This window comes from Hipposideros armiger, unplaced genomic scaffold (genome assembly GCF_001890085.2).
Source record: "Hipposideros armiger isolate ML-2016 unplaced genomic scaffold, ASM189008v1 scaffold_1155, whole genome shotgun sequence".
In the NCBI taxonomy this organism is placed as follows: domain Eukaryota; kingdom Metazoa; phylum Chordata; class Mammalia; order Chiroptera; family Hipposideridae; genus Hipposideros; species Hipposideros armiger.
Genome location: NW_017732505.1, coordinates 279,102 through 297,464, shown reverse-complemented (window position 1 = coordinate 297,464; position 18,363 = coordinate 279,102). Strand labels below are relative to the sequence as shown.

At 45.1% G+C, this 18,363-nt stretch overlaps 1 protein-coding gene across 1 annotated transcript in view; it reads right to left on the bottom strand.

The window, feature by feature from the left end:
• Window positions 1-6,723: 6,723 nt before the first annotated feature.
• LOC109376598 (cytochrome P450 2B11-like) overlaps window positions 6,724-18,363 on the bottom strand; it is a 12,724-nt gene continuing 1,084 nt past the window's right edge. Inside the window, exons 2-9 of the mRNA XM_019632649.1 lie at window positions 15,451-15,613; window positions 15,154-15,303; window positions 13,668-13,828; window positions 12,967-13,143; window positions 12,278-12,419; window positions 10,707-10,894; window positions 10,383-10,524; window positions 6,724-7,583 (exon numbers count right to left, since the gene is read on the bottom strand). Coding sequence (XP_019488194.1) covers window positions 7,402-7,583; window positions 10,383-10,524; window positions 10,707-10,894; window positions 12,278-12,419; window positions 12,967-13,143; window positions 13,668-13,828; window positions 15,154-15,303; window positions 15,451-15,613 — 1,305 coding nt within the window. The 3' untranslated portion in view covers window positions 6,724-7,401. The remainder of the gene's footprint in view (window positions 7,584-10,382; window positions 10,525-10,706; window positions 10,895-12,277; window positions 12,420-12,966; window positions 13,144-13,667; window positions 13,829-15,153; window positions 15,304-15,450; window positions 15,614-18,363) is intronic.

Here is an 18,363-nt window from a genome sequence, read left to right as displayed (position 1 = left end):
CAGTGAAGCAACGCCCTCCACAACTAGACTGAAGAACAAAACGACAGCAACTTGTCTGTTCCCCTTCCCCCAATTCCCCAGCACTATTCCCATCCCCCCAATTCCCCAATAAAAATCTTGAAAAAGAAAAAAAGAAGACCTGAATCCAACACTCCAACACAAGGGTCAGAATCTAATCTGATGGGCAGTGACCAATGAGTGATTAGATACTGGGATATCACCGTTATGTACATCTATACTCAGGAACATGTGCAACTATGGACAAAATGAGTTAGAACCATAGGCATTGACCTGAAGATATACCTACAGCATGCTGTTACATTATAGAAGAAAAGCCAAACTCACACACACAAAATAAAAAACAAGTTGCAAATTGTAACAGCATGAACATAGAGAAATGAGGGGAAAGAGACATACCACACTGTACACACAAGTAGCAAAGTGATAGACACAGTATGAATTGATCTTTGTTTATATGTACATATACTTAAACTTAAAGAAGGTGTGGAAGTAGAAACATTAAATTGCAAACATCTTATCATAAAGGAGAAAGGTAGGGGAGATAATAAAACAGCTTTTAAAAAAAGCAACTGTATTGTATAGCATGTTTCAATAAGTATTGGTAGTTTTTTCAGCAAACCAAACATCTAATAAGGGAAAAAATGAAGACAGAACAGAAGGGAGAGGAATTTTTTATATTTCTAATATCCCCCTTCTTCTCATAGAAACCAGAAAATAAACTTTTTCATTGTAGTCTAACAACCAGTGACATGAACCATACATAACACTGAAGGCTGATGGCACCTTCCATGCAAGATTTCATGGCCTTGCTGGTCTCACCTTAAGGAGATGATGTCCCCAGAAGTGAGTGTCCTGATGACAGAGTAGAGGATGCCAAGGGGGGTGAGGTCACTGAATCTCTGTGTCTCACATATGACGACATCTGCCTAAAGCATGACCTGATCTTTGAGAGCTGGAAGATGGTGTGGGCCAATTGCTTTGTTGATCTCAGCCTTGACTTTCTCTAAGCATGGTGGGGAAGGGCAGGATACATCAATGAATGCCCATAACTATGGGCTCAACCCAAAAAGCTACTTGCAGACTGTGTGGAGGTTCTCGTGAACTCTTTACCAAGATGTTGGGTAATCGTTCCTTCTTAATAAGAGCATCAAGAAAAAAGTCAGTGCTTCTTTATGGGGAGGTTTTGTCTGATGTTTCCAATCTAGTTATAAGAGGGGATCACTTGGGTAATAATGGGTGGGTGGAAATTCATTAAACATTTAAGGCTGCCTTTTTAAAATTTAATATTTTTATATTAGTTTCAGGTGTACAAAAACAACATAATGATTAGATGTCTGCACCCTTCAAAAAGTGATTACCCTCCCCCAAGTCTACTACCCCTCTGACATCGTATACAGCTGTTACAATACCATTGACTATATTGCCACCTTTTTAGAAAAAGAAAAACTAAAAATCAGTTGTGGCTAGAACTGGCATCATATCCTTTTGTCCCATTGACCCACTATGTGATCTTGGATAAGTTACTTCCTCACTCTGGGCCTTAAATTCATTATCTAGAAAATAAAGAAGTTTGATTAGATGAGAGCTTTTCCAAGTCTGATCTGCAGACCATCAACATGAGGCTCAAGCTAGGTTTTTTGTCTTTGTTTTTAGTTGTAAATCAGCAATATACTCCAAATAGTCAATGTTTTTGTCAGCCTCAAAGTGTTCTGTCAAATACCATGTTATGTTGCTTTTGTAGACAGCAAAATGTTTTGCAAATGGTACTGCTTTATGCCTGGAGCTTGCTTTGTTACCATAAAACACCTTACAGTAAATCAGGTATTTTGTAAATTACAAAACACTTCATAAAACAAAAGTGCATGCTAAACCACAGAATGGTTCGTTGAATGAAAAATATTTTGAAAACTGTAAAGTACCTTGTGAACTTCAAAGAGCTTTGTCAACAGCAAAGCTTTATTATAAGTTACAAATCTCTGCAGGGATAGAGTTTTATATTTTTCAGACTGATCAGGACAGAAGTTGTTTGTTGTCCACCCATCACCCATCCACCTTTCAGCATGGTCTCAGAGGCCCTCATCCATTCCAGAGTAAAACACTAATTTTCAGAGCCATAAAGACTCAGTCTCAAACCTCAGTTTCATCATTTATTTTTCATGCCAAAAACACTTGGGCAAGTGTCTGCTATTCTTGAGCCTCAGGTTTCCTCATCTAAAAAATGTGGATTACCTAACCTAATCCTTTCAACTATCATTTTGAGAGTGATATTGAATATATTTAACTCACTTGATTGGTTAGTGAGACAAACCAGAAAGACATCAGCTTCCAACCAATCGAAACTGACATCGAAAACAGGTTTGGGCCTCTGACCAATTAGAAAAGACATGGGCCTTGGACCAATCAGAATGGGAGGGCAAGCATGATTTCTGAGGCTCCCTGTTGGACTAGATGTGAATTCTTTAATAGTTGCTACCTCTTAAACAGTCATTCTCAAAGGAGGTTCAGGGGAGGCAAAGGAGGAATAAGAGGAAGGGGGTTGGTCCAATGGTTTTTCTATCAACCTTAGGGAAGTATTTCAATATTTAAAGAAAAACAAACTTGGTACTCAATGCACTAGCTCAATGTCAAAAGTGTGTCCATCACTCTCTTTCCCATCACCAACCCCAAATCTAGCAGAGTCCTTGCCTTGTCCATGTGGAGCAGGAGGAATCAAAGAGGTTGTTCGGGACACTAAGGTCCAGTGTTTTCCGGTGCCTCTCGATGACATCAGTGACAAATTCTTCCACATCTTAAATAAGACTGAACAAGCGAGTGTGGGTGCCAGGGAAGTGTTTCAAGATGCCAGAGAGGAGTTCTAACACCTAGACGAAAGCAGGAAAGGCCCCAGAACCTGTTCCAGTCTCTGGGCGCATACTATGGGCGTTGAGGTTGTACACAGCATGCAGCAACATCTGAAGGGTGCCATTCACCCCAGGATTTGGGGAGTGAGCCTCCTAGCTGACCAGACCCAAATGCGCACATTCACACCCTCTGTGGTGCATGAACAGCTGCACCCTGTCCCAGTCACTCTTACATCTGCTGAGATTTCTTCTCATATCCACTCTTGTAAAAGACCCATTGCTACCTCCATTCTGACTCATCGCCTCACTTGACAGGGTGCAGGGAGTGAAGTGTGTGCACAGAAAACCAACCTCTCGCTGGCTTCTTGCTTTGCTGTTCAGGACAGAAAACATCTGAACCCTTCCTGGGGGCCACCCACCCTGATTCCTGGCCACCATGGAATCCATAAATTCACCTGGCTGTAGAAAGAGCTGATAATGGTGAAGATTTCATTCAGTAAATTTAGCAGCCATAAGAATCTGGGATCCTGGTAATTAATGCGCACTCCAAAGACAATGGAGCAGATGATATTGGCTGTGATGGAGTTGAAGAGGGAGGTAGGATTCAGATAGGCCCCTGGGGAGAGAGGGTCTGTGAAGTGGGGTTTCCTGCATTGCCCTTCTGGGTGGCTCTGACCTGACTGGTGCAGTCTTAACCTGTTCAATTGGTTTCTTTTTCTCTTGGCCAGCCTGGCTTTCACTGGCCTCTGCATCTCAGCTTTCCTTTCTGGGATTTGCCCCCTCTGTGACTCTTGTTTTCCTTGGTCTTCTCTATCTTGGTCTGACTTTTTTGGTGCAGTGGTGTCTGTCTGTAGTCTTGTCTCTGACTCCTTTGAGACTCAGCCCCTCCTCTGTGCTCTCCCTTTTCATGCCCCCATCTGTCTCTGCATGCCTTCTCCTTGTCCTCTGTGTCTCCCTGACCCTATTTCTACCTTTACCATTTTCATCCTTGGACTTCTCTTTGCAGCGTCACCTTCTGGATCAATCTATATCAGTGGGCTCATGTTTTCTGTCTTGTTTTCCCCCTGTCTCTGTTCTCTGTGTCTGTCTGCTTTTTCTGCCTCTCCTTTTCTCCTCCCCAGTGTCTGTCTCTCTGTCTTCATCATTCTCTCTTTGTGTCTGTTCCCTTCTCCCTGTCTCTGAACCTGTCTTAGCATGTCTGTGTGTCTCTGTGTCTGAGTCTCGGCATCAGTCATGTTCTCTCACTTACTTCTTGTCCCCATCTCACCTACCCCTTGCCTGTCCCTCTACCTTCTGCCCTCGTCCTGGGATCATCCTGGGATTTCTGATGCGCCTCCATCAGACACTGACCTCCTCCTTGATTCACTTCTCAATGTTCTGCTTCCCCATCCCAAAGTCCCGCACGGTGGTCAGAGAGAATCGCCTAAGGGCCTTCCAAGAATTTCCACAGGCAAAGACCACACCTGATTGGTGGGGTGTGGCGGGAAGGTTGGAGGATGCATGGGATGTTCCCCGTTTCTGTCCCCAGTCCCCACGCTGTCCCCCACTCACCAGTTCCCTGGAAGATGGGGTCAACAATGGCGATGTGCCCTCAGCCAGGAAAAGCCTCAGCCTGATCCACCGGGGTCCCCCTTAGCACCTCATACCCACACAGGATGATGACTGGCCGGGACCCCAGGAAGACCCTGAAGACATCCTCATATTTCTTCCATAGCTGTGGGGTAGGATCCAGATCTCACTCCCTTACTCAACAGGAGGGTCTCTATGCTCACACCTGGGTCACACTTCCAGTGTGGTTTAAACCCCACTAGCTGTAGCCCCATCTAGGAAGAACAGAGATTTGAACTTGATCGCCCCCCATCCTCCCACACAGCCTTCGCCCCAAGTGTCCTCCTCTCTTGGCTTTTCCAGGAACCCTCCCAGCTTCTATTTTAAGAATTGCAGAGACTCCCCACATCTGACCCCTAGTCCCTCTCCCTCCCAAAGCAGAAAGACCACAGCTGAAAGCCTCAAGTCTATCAAAATTTCTCTCTCCAGTCTCCCTTTCCTGCACTCCTACTCAGAAATTCCGGAAGCTTCTTTAGTGGACACATTGGCCAGAATGTGACTAAATGAAGATAATCCCCAAGCTGACCTGCAAAGTCCCTTCAACAGTTTGATTCCCAACTGCCTTGCTGTCCATGAACTTTTCCCATCCACACACCACCTGCTTCCCAACTCTTCCCCCTCTTTTTCTCACTGCATGTAAGGACTTGAGAAGGTCCTTGCGGTCTATTTGCAAAATGTTCCCCAGGAAGAGCAGAGGCTGGGGAGAAAGAGGCGGGCAGCCCCAGGAGGTGGGTTTGCCCCGGAGAAGTAAGAGGCCTATGAGGACATGAGGAGAAGGATGGTCTAGAGGGCCATGATCTTCACTGTGCCTGCCTTCCATCTACTCTCTTTCTTAAAAGGTAATGTGCACTGTTGTTGGTTGTTGATTTTTCTCTCTGTGTTTGGTGGGAGACAATACATCAGACATTTACCTTGGCAGAACTTTTTGTAACTCTCCAGAGGAAACAGCGAGCCCAAAGTTGGCAGGTGCTACAGAGACCAGAAGTTTTGCATCTTGGTTGGGCCACAAAGCCACTTTCCCATTGGCCCCTGGCTGGCCTGATGTATTTTAGTGGGCAACACCCATAAACAGAAAGTTCCCCCCTCGACAAAGGGAGGTGTGCCAGCTAATGGGACATATGAAGTCTGCTTTCATAGTTTTTGCTAGGCCGGCTTTCAGCCCGTTTTGTCAGGGGGTGGCATGCATATGAGGGATCGGGAACAGCTGGCAGGCAGAACTGGGACATCTTGTGCCCATTGAAGACAAGGATTCATTCAGAGCATTAGAACAGAGGAAGATATGGAGGACACATATTCTGATGGGGAAACCTAGCTCCATGTTGGTAGTTTTGGGGATTGCGTAATTTAGCCATTCTTCAACAAATATTTTGAACACTTGTTATATGTCACACGCTGCTCCGTGTGCCGAGAGAACAGTGATGAGCAAGAAAACACGTTGCCTTCATGGAGCTGCCATTGGGGTAAAGGAGAAGTATTCACATTTTTGAAAGATCCCTTGTGACCTGACAGTAAATGTGTCACGCGTAAAATGGTACAGATCACCACCTGACCTGGATATGCCAGGCTTTGGAGGATTTTTTGAGTCTCAGAGGCCTTTAAGGGGAATATCAGGGAATCCAAGGCACTGGTTAATAATCACACAGATCAGGGAGCCATGGGCTGAGGACGCCCTTTCATATTGGAAAGAAAAAGGGGAGGCAGTAAGATGAGGAGGTTGGAGGACTATGGTAGAGCACGACATGGATGAACCTCAAAAATGTTATGGTAAGTGGGCCGGCCGAGTGGCGCGATGGTTAAGAACTGGCTTGGGACGCCAGAGGGCCCCGGTTCGGATCCCACATATGAGGGCCAGTGACACTGCCCTCTACAGCTAAGATGCTGAACAACAGCTCGACCTGGAGCTGGGCTGTTGTGCGTCACCGGCGACGGCGTAGGCTGCAGCCCCTGTGGCAGTGGGTTGCCATGGGCTACCATGTGGCCGGCAGCCAGCGTGAGCGGCCCTCAAGCCGCCATGAGCAGCTGTCCAGAGGCCGGCGACTGATCTGCCTCACCTGGGAAGAGTGTAATGATGGTGCCAACTTGGGCCAGTGAAGCAATGCCCTCCACAACTAGACTGAAGAACAAAACGACATCAACTTGTCTGTTCCCCTTCTCCCAATTCCCCAGCACTGTTCCCATCCCCCCAATTCCCCAATAAAAATCTTTTTAAAAAATGTTATACTAAGTGAAAGAAGCCAGTCACAAAGGCCACATGTCGTGTGATTCCATTACATTAAAATATGCAGAAAATCCACAGACACAGAAAGTACTAAATTACACTCTTTAAAATTCTTGATTTTTTTTCCTGTGAATTTCACCTTAATTTAAAAACATATGGGGAGGGAGCTTTAGTAAAGAGTTTAAGTTCTATAGTGAGGGAGACAGAGTGTAGATCTTTGTCTTCCACTCACTAGCCATGTGACCTCGGACAACTGAAGCCTTACACATGATCATTGTACCCGCCAGGTGGGGCTGTTGAGAGATTCAAGCAAGATGATGTATGCACACATCATGGACCATGAGGAGTATACAAATGGAGGCTGTGTTTGTTCTGAGAAGGGAGATGTCACTCAAGGGGAACTGTGGCCTGGGTGGCAGAACTGCAGAGAAATTCTGTGCTGAGTTTCCCCTTTCAGCCTCCAGTTTCTGTATATACACCACTTCTGGAATTCTATTGCTAGAGGAAAGGAAAACCTCCTTGAGTATTTAGAAGAGCTTAAGCATGAAAGAAGGAGATTACGCTGCATGGAGTTGGCAACCAAGAAAGGAAAAGGATACTGGCTTGTAGCAGGTCTCTCAAATCAAGAAAACATAGAGTGTCAGGATACATTCCCTGCAGAGGTGGGGATACTTCATGACCCTGGAATCCTTTGACCCCTTTCCTTCAATCCTCTCAGCGGGACAGGAAACGGATCTGGTATGTCGGGGGCACCTTGCCCACTCCATTCTCCTGGGGTGTGAGGTCAATGTCCTCAGGGGCCACAGGGCTGGCCACGGAGAAGTTCTGCAGGATGGTGGTGAAGAAGAGGAATAATTCCGTGCGGGCGATGCCTTCACCAAGGCAAATGCGCTTTCCTGTGGGCACAGAGGAACACTAATGTGGATCACCCGAAGTGCATGCATGTTCTTTGCCCAAAGCCCAGACACCTGTGTCCATTGCAACCGATCTGCATGAGACTGGCCTTTAACCTGCAATTCAGGGTGGACTTCTAGGGGCTTCCCAAACCCTCTGAAACCAGGTGCAAATCTTTTGGTGGATGTGCCTTGCTAATTTTTTCCAGGGCAGTGTTTGTATTGGGTTGTCGGAAAAGTTATGACGTATTTTTTCTGTATTTTTCATTACAAAAATATGTCATGAGTTTTCTGACAATTCAATAGTTTCTGTTAGATTTTCAAGGGTTCAGTTCCACCCTACAGAGTCTAAAGACCCTCACCTGGTTGGATGTGTACGTGTAAGTGTGTGTGTGTGTGTGTGTGTGTGTGTGTGTGTGTGTGTCCTAATGTGTCATGTAGGTGTGTGTATAGTGCTGACTTAGCATTAGGAAAATGGTACCTATCTCATAGTTCTATTGTGAGGTTAAAGTAGTTAATATTTGTAAAAATTCTTAGACTAATACCTGGTCCATACTAGGCATCCTGTCGATGTAGTTAGTACTTTGTGTTTTGTCCTGGGTGTGTGTGGTAGAGAGTGTAGGGTGGGTGTTTAACATTGCATACAATTGTCTATCTTCTTATCTCAACTTGAAAGTCATGGGATTCAAGAGTTCCCCCCAAAAAAAACCCATATTGTATATAAAGTTGTGAATGGGATTCATGCATATGAGATGGGAGTCTATGGCTTCCATCAAATAGTGAGTGGTGAAAGCACCCCCACTCCCACCCCCCTTAAATAGGATGTAAACCACTGGCTGGGAGAGAAATGAGGACACATGGTGCTCAGACAGACACACAGAGAGCCTCTCCCTTTACTTGGTGGTTGGTTCGTCATCTGCAAGCTGACAACCTAGGAAAGGCCATTTCAAGGATGGGTTTCCATGCATTTCCTAGACCTTGCAAGTTGTTAGATATTGTGAGTGTGTGGAGGTGTCTGAGGGAGGGTCCACATTATTGGCACATCTAGAAATTAGGAGACATCAGCTTAGAAATCCTGGTGCAGGGCTCTGGGCTGGTTCCTCTTCTGTAACTGGCTCTATGACCCACCTCTTTCCAGAACAGCCTGTTATCTCCTTCCCACTCTGTTCTCCCATCCCTGGGGCTGTCCTTAGGATACTCTTTGGTAGGTGTTTGGCTCTCACACCTTTCTGACAGGCTTTGTCTTTTTCTGCCCATAGAAGTCACCTCTGTTTTTTTCTCTGACCCCCTGTCAGGCACTGGTTCTCTCTCCTTCTCTTATTCTCTTCTTTTCTTTTTTTCTGGTTTCCTCAATCTTGCTTGACTCCCCGTGTCTATCTATTTGGGTCTGATTCTGTCTGCAACTCTCTCCCTCTCATGTTTCATCTCCCTCTACAGATCCCTCTTCTCTCCTTCACCATTTCTTCCTCTATACTTACTCGTATATCCCTCTCTTTTTTTCCTCTGTCTCTCATTCTGCTTTTCTCCCTCTTCTTTCTCCTTCCCCTCCTCCTCCTCCTTATTCTCCTACCTCTATTGTCTCGCTTCCAGTGTCTGTTTCTTTCTGCCACTCTCTTCTCATATCTCTCGGTCTGTGTCTCTCCTTGTCTTTCTCTCTGTTTCTCACTCACTCTATCCTTATCTGTGTGTCTCTGTCCTTATTTCTTTATATCTCTATCTCTCTCTGAACTAACGATGAGACTATTGAATGAGGGAATTGACCCTCACTCCACCATCCACATGTCCCCACACTCTCACTTAAGATGAAATGAGAGAGGAGGCCACTGCACTGGTCAGAGCCAGGGGCCCTGGGTCACTAAAGTCACTTATAGACTTCAAGACTAGGAACTTCTGGGGTCTTCCTGTATCTGTAAAATTAAAAACCCTGCGCTTGGATTTTCTCTGAATGGGGCCAAAGAGTGCAGAATAGGGACAAGCTGAGGCATGTCAAGACCCTCCCCAGCTTCTCAGTGTCAACAGAGTAAATCCCAACTCCCCTCAACTTTCAAGGCCGTCCAACTGAGCTCTTCACCTCTGACCCTTTCTGTAATCTGCACCCCAGTCTCCCTGGACTCTTCTATCTTCTCACATGTGCCATGCTGTCTCCACCTTCAAACTTTGCCCTTGCTGTTCCCTGTGCCTGGAACACTCTTTCCAGTGCCTGATTGATATTCACCCATGAGGTTTTTAGCACAGAAGCCAGTGCTTCAGGTGAGCTTTTACTCACCGACCAACCAGGAGTAGTCAGTACTTCCTGTTTTGGTTCCCAAAGCCCCCTTTAGAGTGCTTATCACAGCTATGATTAATAATAATAATAATAATAATAATAAATTGCCATTGTGAGCACTTACTCTGTGCCAAGCAGTTCTAAGCACATTTCAGGCTTAAATCTTATTATTAGATATAATCTTGTTGCCATTTGATGATTGTCTATCTCCCCCATTGGGCTGTAAATATCCTGGGGCAGAACATGTGTGATGTGTCTGATGTGTTCTTTTTGGACTCCAGTAAAGCACTTGGCTCTATCCCTTCCGAGGTAAAGAAAGATTAGCATACTTGCCCACGGTCCAGTTTACCAAATTGTGGCATTGGGTTGGGACCTGACTTCTCAATGTTGGTAGGGTATATGGCATGGGATAATGCAGGTAACAGAGCTGGGATGTACTAACTGCTCTATAAGCAGAGATCTCTCCTTGATTGTCTCAAGGAGAGGATGACACCTTCACTCTGGTGCCTGGGGAAGTGAGTTTGGATCCAGCTTACCTAAGGAGAAGGGGATAAAAGCTTCATTCTTCTTTAGTGCCCCATTGGCATCCAGAAAGTGGTCAGGGTTGAAGGTGTCTGGTTTTTCAAAGTAACGGGGGTCTTGTAGAGCAGAGCTCAGGATGGGAAATACTGCAGTGTCCTGAGGGACGATCAGAAGATCAAAGATATTGCCATTGTCTTCCCCACCCCACCCCTGAAAACAAAACAAAAATAAAACAATACAAGAGGCCCTAGTAGTAAAACAACAAGAGGTCAAATTTGGAGATTAAGAGAACCCAGGGTGCTCGCACAAAAGAAATGTGGTCACACAGATGGCCTCACCTTTGGGATGATGTACCCTCGGAATAGAATGTCTTTGGTGACTACGTGGGGCAAGCCCAGAGGAAGAATGTCTCCGCATCTCTGAATCTCATGGATGACTGCATCAGTATATGGCATTTTGGCTCGGTCATTCAGGGCTGGAGGGCGATGTGAGCCAATCACCTGATCAATCTCCCTGTGGACTCTCTCTGCACAGAAAAGTGGGACCAGAGAACCTCATTCAAAGAGGCATTTCAGCAGAGGCACTGCTTTCTATGGGCTAACGAGAAAGGGAAAACTTATAATAAAGGGTTACATCATCAACACCCCTCAGAGCAACCAGCTTGGGGTGAGGGAGGCAGAGAGGGAAGCAACAAGAATTTCCACCCATTGAGATCTAATGAATGTTATCGATTCTCTCCCATGTGCACAAGTGAACACACACACACACATCTGCACCACACACATACACAGTTTTCCACAGAGCTTCAGATTAAGATCTCGAGGCTAAAAAAAAAATAAGTAAAAGACATTCAAAAGGGGAAAATTAAAAGAACTTGAGGCTAGGAACCTGTCAAAATTCCCACTCTAATATGAATAGAAAATCAACTGGTATTTATTATGTGTGTCTTATAGATGATGCACTGTTCTAGGTCCTCAGGAACATAACAGTGAAAGAGATCAATAGATCAACCCAAGAACAACTGGATAAATAAATGAATACATCAATTAATCAATCAATTTATAAATGAAAATTCTGGTAAGTAGAAGAACATTAATGTTGCACTTTGTATTTACTTATCAATCAATAGGTGAGTTAATAAATCATTAATTAATAAATGGTCCCAAAACAAATAAACAAGTGATCTTAATTAAATAATATATCACATGAATGGAGGGATGGCTAGATCTATGCAAGAATAAATGAACAAATATATTAGTGGACAAAATAGATAAATAAAGTAATAAATGGATGGATGTCTTAATGATAAATGCATAAATCAAAGATGAATCAATGAGTGAATTATTAAATGAATAAATGAAGGGGAAGAAGGGTTAAGGATGAATTGGAAGACTGACTGATGGAAGAATTAAGGAATGAAATTGAGTTCATAGAAGGACTAGATAGGTGAATGAATGAATAGATGAATAAGCTGATGGATCAATGATAAATATCATTTAATTAACCACTATTTTGAAAGATCAACAAATGAATTAATCAATCCAAATAAACAATGGCAATGTATGCTCTTGGACAAATCATAGATGAAAGTATCTGAGTATACAGATTAATTAATGGACACAAGTGCATACAGATAAATGGATGGGTGGATGGGTGAATGGATGGATGGATGGATGATGGATGAGTCCATCTTTAAGTGATTGATAAAAACAGGGAGAGAACAGATTGACAGATTTTTCATTTGTACAACAACTAACAGGGCTGGCTTATTTGACCACTCATTCAACCCTTCAGTGCTCCTGATATAAGAGGGGAATGCTGCCTCTCATTCAAGCAGGACCCCTGCCCCACTTCTGCAGCTAAAAAGGGGTTAGAGATGCCCCTTGATGCGTTGTCCCCACCAGCCTACCTGCGACATGGGGGTATTTGAGCAGGAACAGGAATCCATAGCGAAGAGTGGTACTGGTGGTCTCGGTGCCCGCGAAGAAGAGCGAGAGAGCAGTGATGATGAGGTTCTGTTGGTGGAACTCGCTGTTCGGGTCGGATTTCTCCTGGTCCAGAGGAATGGGGCTGGGTCAGGGGAGGCTGGAGCCTTGCTGCACTCACATCTCCAGGCTCCCTCCACTTGTTTCTGGGTCTCTCACACCACCTGGCCCATTTTACTGTTCTCTGTTCTCTGCATGTCCATCCATTATCTCTATCTCTGTCTCTCTCAGTCTCTCTCCACTCGGTCTCTGTTTCAATCCATCTCTTCATCTCTTTGGTGTGTTTGCCTGGCTTCCTCTCCCAGCGTCTTTCTGCCTCTGTGGGTCTTTTCACCTGTTGCTGTATTTTTGTTCCTTTTCCTGTCCTGTATTTATTCTCTTTATTCTCTCTCTCTCTCTCTCTCTCTCTCTCTCTCTCTCTCTCTCTCTCTCTCTGTCTCTGTCTTTCTCTTCTCCCTACTTTCTCCACTTTCTCCTTCCTTTCATTTTCCCTTCACCTTTTCCTAATCTCTCTTCCTCACCCTCTGTTCTTCCCGCCCCCACTTCTTTCTCCCTTCTTCTCATCCCTCATCTTTTTCTTCATCCCCTCCCTTTCCCCTTTCCCAAACCCCACTTTGTCCATGTGGAGCAGGTAGGTATCGATGAAGTCCCGAGGGGTGCTGGGGTCAAGGGTCTCCCTGTGCTTCTCCACACTGCGGCCAATGAAGGCATTGATTTCCTGCAGGTTTCTGTAGATTTGCCTGTGTGTGCCAGGAAAGTACTTCAAGATGTCAGAGAAGAACTCGAACACCTGTGGGACAGAAGGGGCTATAAGGTCTTCCCCAGGCTGGGTTAGCAAAACAGAAAGAGGCAGCCATTCAGGGCTCTAATACCTCCCAGAGAAATCAATCTCTCTCTCTCTCTCTCTCTCTCTCTCTCTCTCTCTCTCTCTCTCTCTCTCTCACACACACACACACACACACACATTTTCAACTGTGTCTCATAGGATCTCTTAACCTGCGTGTTTTTGTCTTGTTTTCTCATGTTCTCCTTGCTTCTTTTCTTTCTCTTCCAAGCCCTCGTTTTCTTAGTTTCTCCCTCTAATTCTCTGACGCTCCATCTCTGCCTCCTCCATCACTTCCCTTTCTTTCTCTTAGTCTCTCAGTCCCTGTCTCACCATCTCTCCTCGTCCTGGTGCCTGTGACCCTGTCTCTCCCTGTTGTCCCTGCCTTTCTTCCAACCCTAAGCTGCATTTCTGTGGCCCCAAAGCAGATCACCCCTTTCCCCTGCCCTGGATGTCCACCTCATCCGACCCTCCCTCACCCTTTCCCTGACCTGGCTGGAGAAGGAGCTTGTGAGCGTGAAGGTCTGGTAAAACATGTCCAGAAGCTTCAGGAACTCAGGATCTCTGTAGGCAAAGCGTTCTCCAAATACAATGGAGCAGATGACATTGGCGGTGATGGAGTAGAAGAGGAAGGTGGGGTCCTGGAGCTCTCCTAGGAGGCGGTGGTAGCAGGTTAGGACACAGACTTAAATGCCTGAGGAGCATTTGTTTGCTGTCCCATCTTGTGTGATTGTCTTCTGTATTTGATTGTATTCAGTAATGATAAAGAAAATAAGAATAATAAGAGCTAACATTCAGTAACCCATATGATGTGCCAGGCCCTAGTTTAAGCACTGCCCATATTATTTTATTTAATTCTCACCTCTACTTTGTGAGGAAGGTTCAGTTTTCTTATTATCTCCATTTCACAGATGGGCAAACAGAGAGGTTAAGTCATTTGACCACGTGACTCATTGCTGGGTCCAGGATCCAGACCCGACAACCCAGCTACAGAGACTGTGAGGGTGGTCACCTGTTAGGCCTTAGCTCTGACTCTGGGAACAGGTACAGTTAATTCCCTAGGCTGGGGGAGTACAGTGCAGGTGTTCAGTTCATTGCATGTACAAATTGAAACACTGCTCTCCCTGTCTTTTTTCTGTCATTTCCCTTCTCTTCTTTTGTCGACCTCTAGCAGTCTCTGGTCTTCAAGAAATCTTGCTGTACTTGTTAACTGATGTTTGAATGAGCCAGGCTTGCTCTATTGGAGGGAGGGCGGGCTTAGAGGCCAGGAAGGTCAGTCTGGGATAGGTCAGGCAGCCCCTCTCTGCCCGTCTCATCTGCCCATCTTATCTTGTTTCTCTGCAGAATCTTTTTTGAGCCTGTCTGTCTCTCTAATTTTCTGTGCCTTTGTTTCTTTCTCCCTCTCCAACTGTCTTCCATTCTCTCTGTCTCTGTGTGTCTCTCTCTTTGTCTCATTCACTCCATTTCTCTCTTTCTCCTTCTCTGTCTCTCTGCCTGTGTCACTCTGTTTCCTCCTGTCTTTCTTCTCAGTCCCTCTCTGTTCTTTCCTCTATTGTTCCTTGTGTAGCTGATCTGCCTCTCTCTCTCTCAGCCTCTGCGTTTATGTCTCACAATCTCTGGAGAAAGGACCCTGTCATGTTTATATCTCATAAACACCCCTGTATGGAGAATTTAAAAACAACTGGACGTGCTTCTCTGACACCCCATCCAGCTGCCAAGAGCAGATAACCCCAATGGCCCTCTTTGCTCGCTGCATGCTTACCAGAACTTCACCCAAGGAAATGAAAACACAGTTTGTACTTTTCAAAATGTCTGTACTTTTCCCCTTCTTTCTTTGCTTTCCTTTATATAGGCCCTGTTTTTGCCTGTCTCCACCTCTTTTTGTCCACTGCCACATACACCCCTGTCTTTCAGTTACTATGCACGCTGCACCTCTCTGATTCACTGTCTTTCTTTCCTTCCTATTCCTAGACTCACCCTGGGGTTTCCGCAGTTCCTCCACGAGACATTGAGCTTCTTCCTGAATCAGCTCCTCCACACCCCTCTTGCCCATCCCGAAGTCTTTCATGGTGGTCAGAGAGAATTGCCGAAGGGTCTTCCAGCGTTTCCCATTGGCAAAGACAACACCTGGGGTATAGGTAGGCATGGGTTGCAGAGGGAGTTGGAAAGACACGCTGGGTCCGTCTCTACCCCTTATCTTCCCTTTCCAGACTCACCTTCCCCAACCCCCATCCTCCATCCTTCATCCCATCCCGGTGACTTTGAGGCACTTACCATATCCCTGGAAGACTGGATCAACAACGGCAACTTTCCCCCGACCAGAGAAGGCCTCAGATTGGTCCACCAGGGCCTCTCGAATGGCCTCTATCCCACATAGCATGACCACAGGCCTTGGCCCAAAGTACACCGTGAAGACATCCCCGTATTTGTCTCGGAGCTGCCAAGTGTACACACACACCCAGGGTTGCCATTAATATGCACCTCTGTGATCATCCCTGTTGCTAAGCCATGAAAACAGTTACATATAGATTGGTAAGTAATCCCCACCCCAAACCCTGTACCCCAATCTGCCTTTCACCTTACCAGGATCCAGAAACTAAACAATTAACCCATGACCGACCAGGGTCTGCATGATTGGTTGGCATCCCAAGCAGTACAGATGGTTAAACATCTTTAATATCACCCAGGCCCATAACCTTGAATCTTGTCAGATCTCCCTGATCAGGTTGTCAACTAGACAACCATCTTTCTTGTGACTGAACTTTAACATGCTGTCTGCCTCCCAACAATTTCCCCTGGAGAAACTACCCTGAACCACCTACTTGGTTGACATGAAAGAAAAGTGATGGCTGTCTTGTGGGTGATCATGAAATCTGAACAATCATAACAGAAGTACGCCCATTTGGGAAACTGTTAAGTAGTTTTTAAAGAAGCTGGAAGTTCACATGTATACTTAGTGATTCATCACCTTCACTCCCAGATACTTAAAAAAATGTGTACTTCTGTACACCAAAATAAAGAACAAGGATATTCATTGAAACTGTATTAATAAAATGCTCAGCACCAACAATATAGAAAAAATATACAGTGACATGTCTGTATCATGGAATATTACACAACAATTAAAAAGAACAAACCAGTGCTACACCCAACAACATGAATGAAACACACAGACATAATGTTGAGCAAAAGGAGACACAAAAGAGTCCATATATCATAATTTTATTTATATGAAGTTCAAAAACAGGTAACACGAAACTGTGGTGTCAGGATACTGGGAGAGTAGTGACTGGAAGGGACTTGAGAAGGTTTCAGGGGATGGACCTGTTGTTATTTATCTGTATGTCAATTATGTCAGTATTGTTGTTTGAAAAATTCACTGAGTTGAGTACCTATAATTAGTGCACTTTTTAGGGTGTTGTTAAACTTCAGTAAAAAGTCGACATACAATCATAAAACCATAAAATGTACTGAAAAGTCTCTCACACTGATCTGCAAAGCCTCCCCTCTGGTCTCCCTACTCCCATTCTTGTCCCCTCTACAATCATTTCACTACTCACCCACCCCACCCTGAAGCCAGAGTAATCCTATTAAAATGGAAATTAATCAATATCCCTAACCTGCTCCAAACCCCCCAGAGAGCTCCCACCTCGCTGAGAGTATGAGGTCAAGTCTCCACCATGGTCCACGCAGCCCTGTGATGTGTCCCATCACCCCTCTGCTTCTACTCCCATTCACCCCTTTGCTCACTCAGATCCAGCCTTCGTGTTCTCCCCCAAACCTGCTGAACTGGCTCCTACTTCAGGGTTCTTGCACCAACACCTGCCTCTCTCTGATGCCTTCCTCTTGCATCTTTCAGGGTATCTGCTCTGAAACAAAGCAGGATTGGGCCTTCCCCTCACCACTCAATCTGAAGTAGCTCCCACCACTTTCTAAAATAGCACCCTGCCTTATCATAATCATTGCTCATGTCTGTCAACATTTCCTAATTAGTTTATTTTACATGTTCCGTCCAATGCCAATATTCCGTGGCACACAGAAGGGACTCAGCAAATCACTATTCAATGAGTGAGTAAATGATTGAGTGGCTCAAAGTAGCTGCCATTTAATGAGCATTTACTATACACCAGGCTGTATGCACTACCCCATCCTATTCTCAGAACAGTCTTATAAGGCATGTATTCTTATTGTCACCATCTCATTTTACAGAAGAGTAAACAGACTAATTGAGTAAGAGCTGAATCTACAGCACGAATCCTTGACTGTCTCACTCCAGAAGGATTTGGGAGTATATAGGGGAATGGAGGAGGAGCAGTGGCACCCTTCCCTACCTGTGCATAATGAAATCCAGTAGCTCATGTCCTCTCCTTCTCCCTCTCTCTCTCTCTCTCTCTCTCTCTCTCTCTCTCTCTCTCCCCCTCCCCAAAGATGCAATGATAATGGAGTATCATGGACACCTAGAGGATCCTCAGAAGGTTCATGAAAGAGCTTTAGGAGTCAGGAACTCTTAAAATTTTATACAAAACTGTGTGTGGATATTGGGAAGAGAGAAAGCCCACAGGTTTAATCAGACTCTCAAAGGATTTATGATCCATAAACTGTTAGCTGCCTCAGTCTATGAGGACACTAGAGAGAAAGAGACCTGCAGGCTGAACACCAGATTCCCGTCTGTGAAGTCCCAGCTGTGACTGTGAACTAGTGACTTCCGCAGGCTGAGCCTCACCATCTGTACCTCTCTGAGATGGGGAGAGCACCTCACCTAGCCCACAGGGTTGCTGTAAATGAGACATGAAGAATTCCCATGACAATATACGTAAATCCTAGCCACATAATTCTGAATGAAGAAACGAAATCCAGGAATTTCCAGGAAAGCGTGGTAGCCAGTGCTATTGAAGACAATGAGAACTAAATAATATGTACTTGGGGCCCCTCCACATATGTGCTAAAACCCTCTCTATTAAAAGCAAAGGACTGGACAGCATAAATACGCAGCTGCAGTGTTGCCATGGGGACATGGGGGACAGTTCAAGGAACGTAATTGATAATGTTGTGAATATTTTGTAGGGTGTCAGGTGGTCACATGTCTTGCAACATGGATGGGGAAGAGGCTTGATCACTGCAATGTACACCTGAAGCTGATGTTGTATAATATTGTATGTCAACTATAAGTGAATATATATATATATA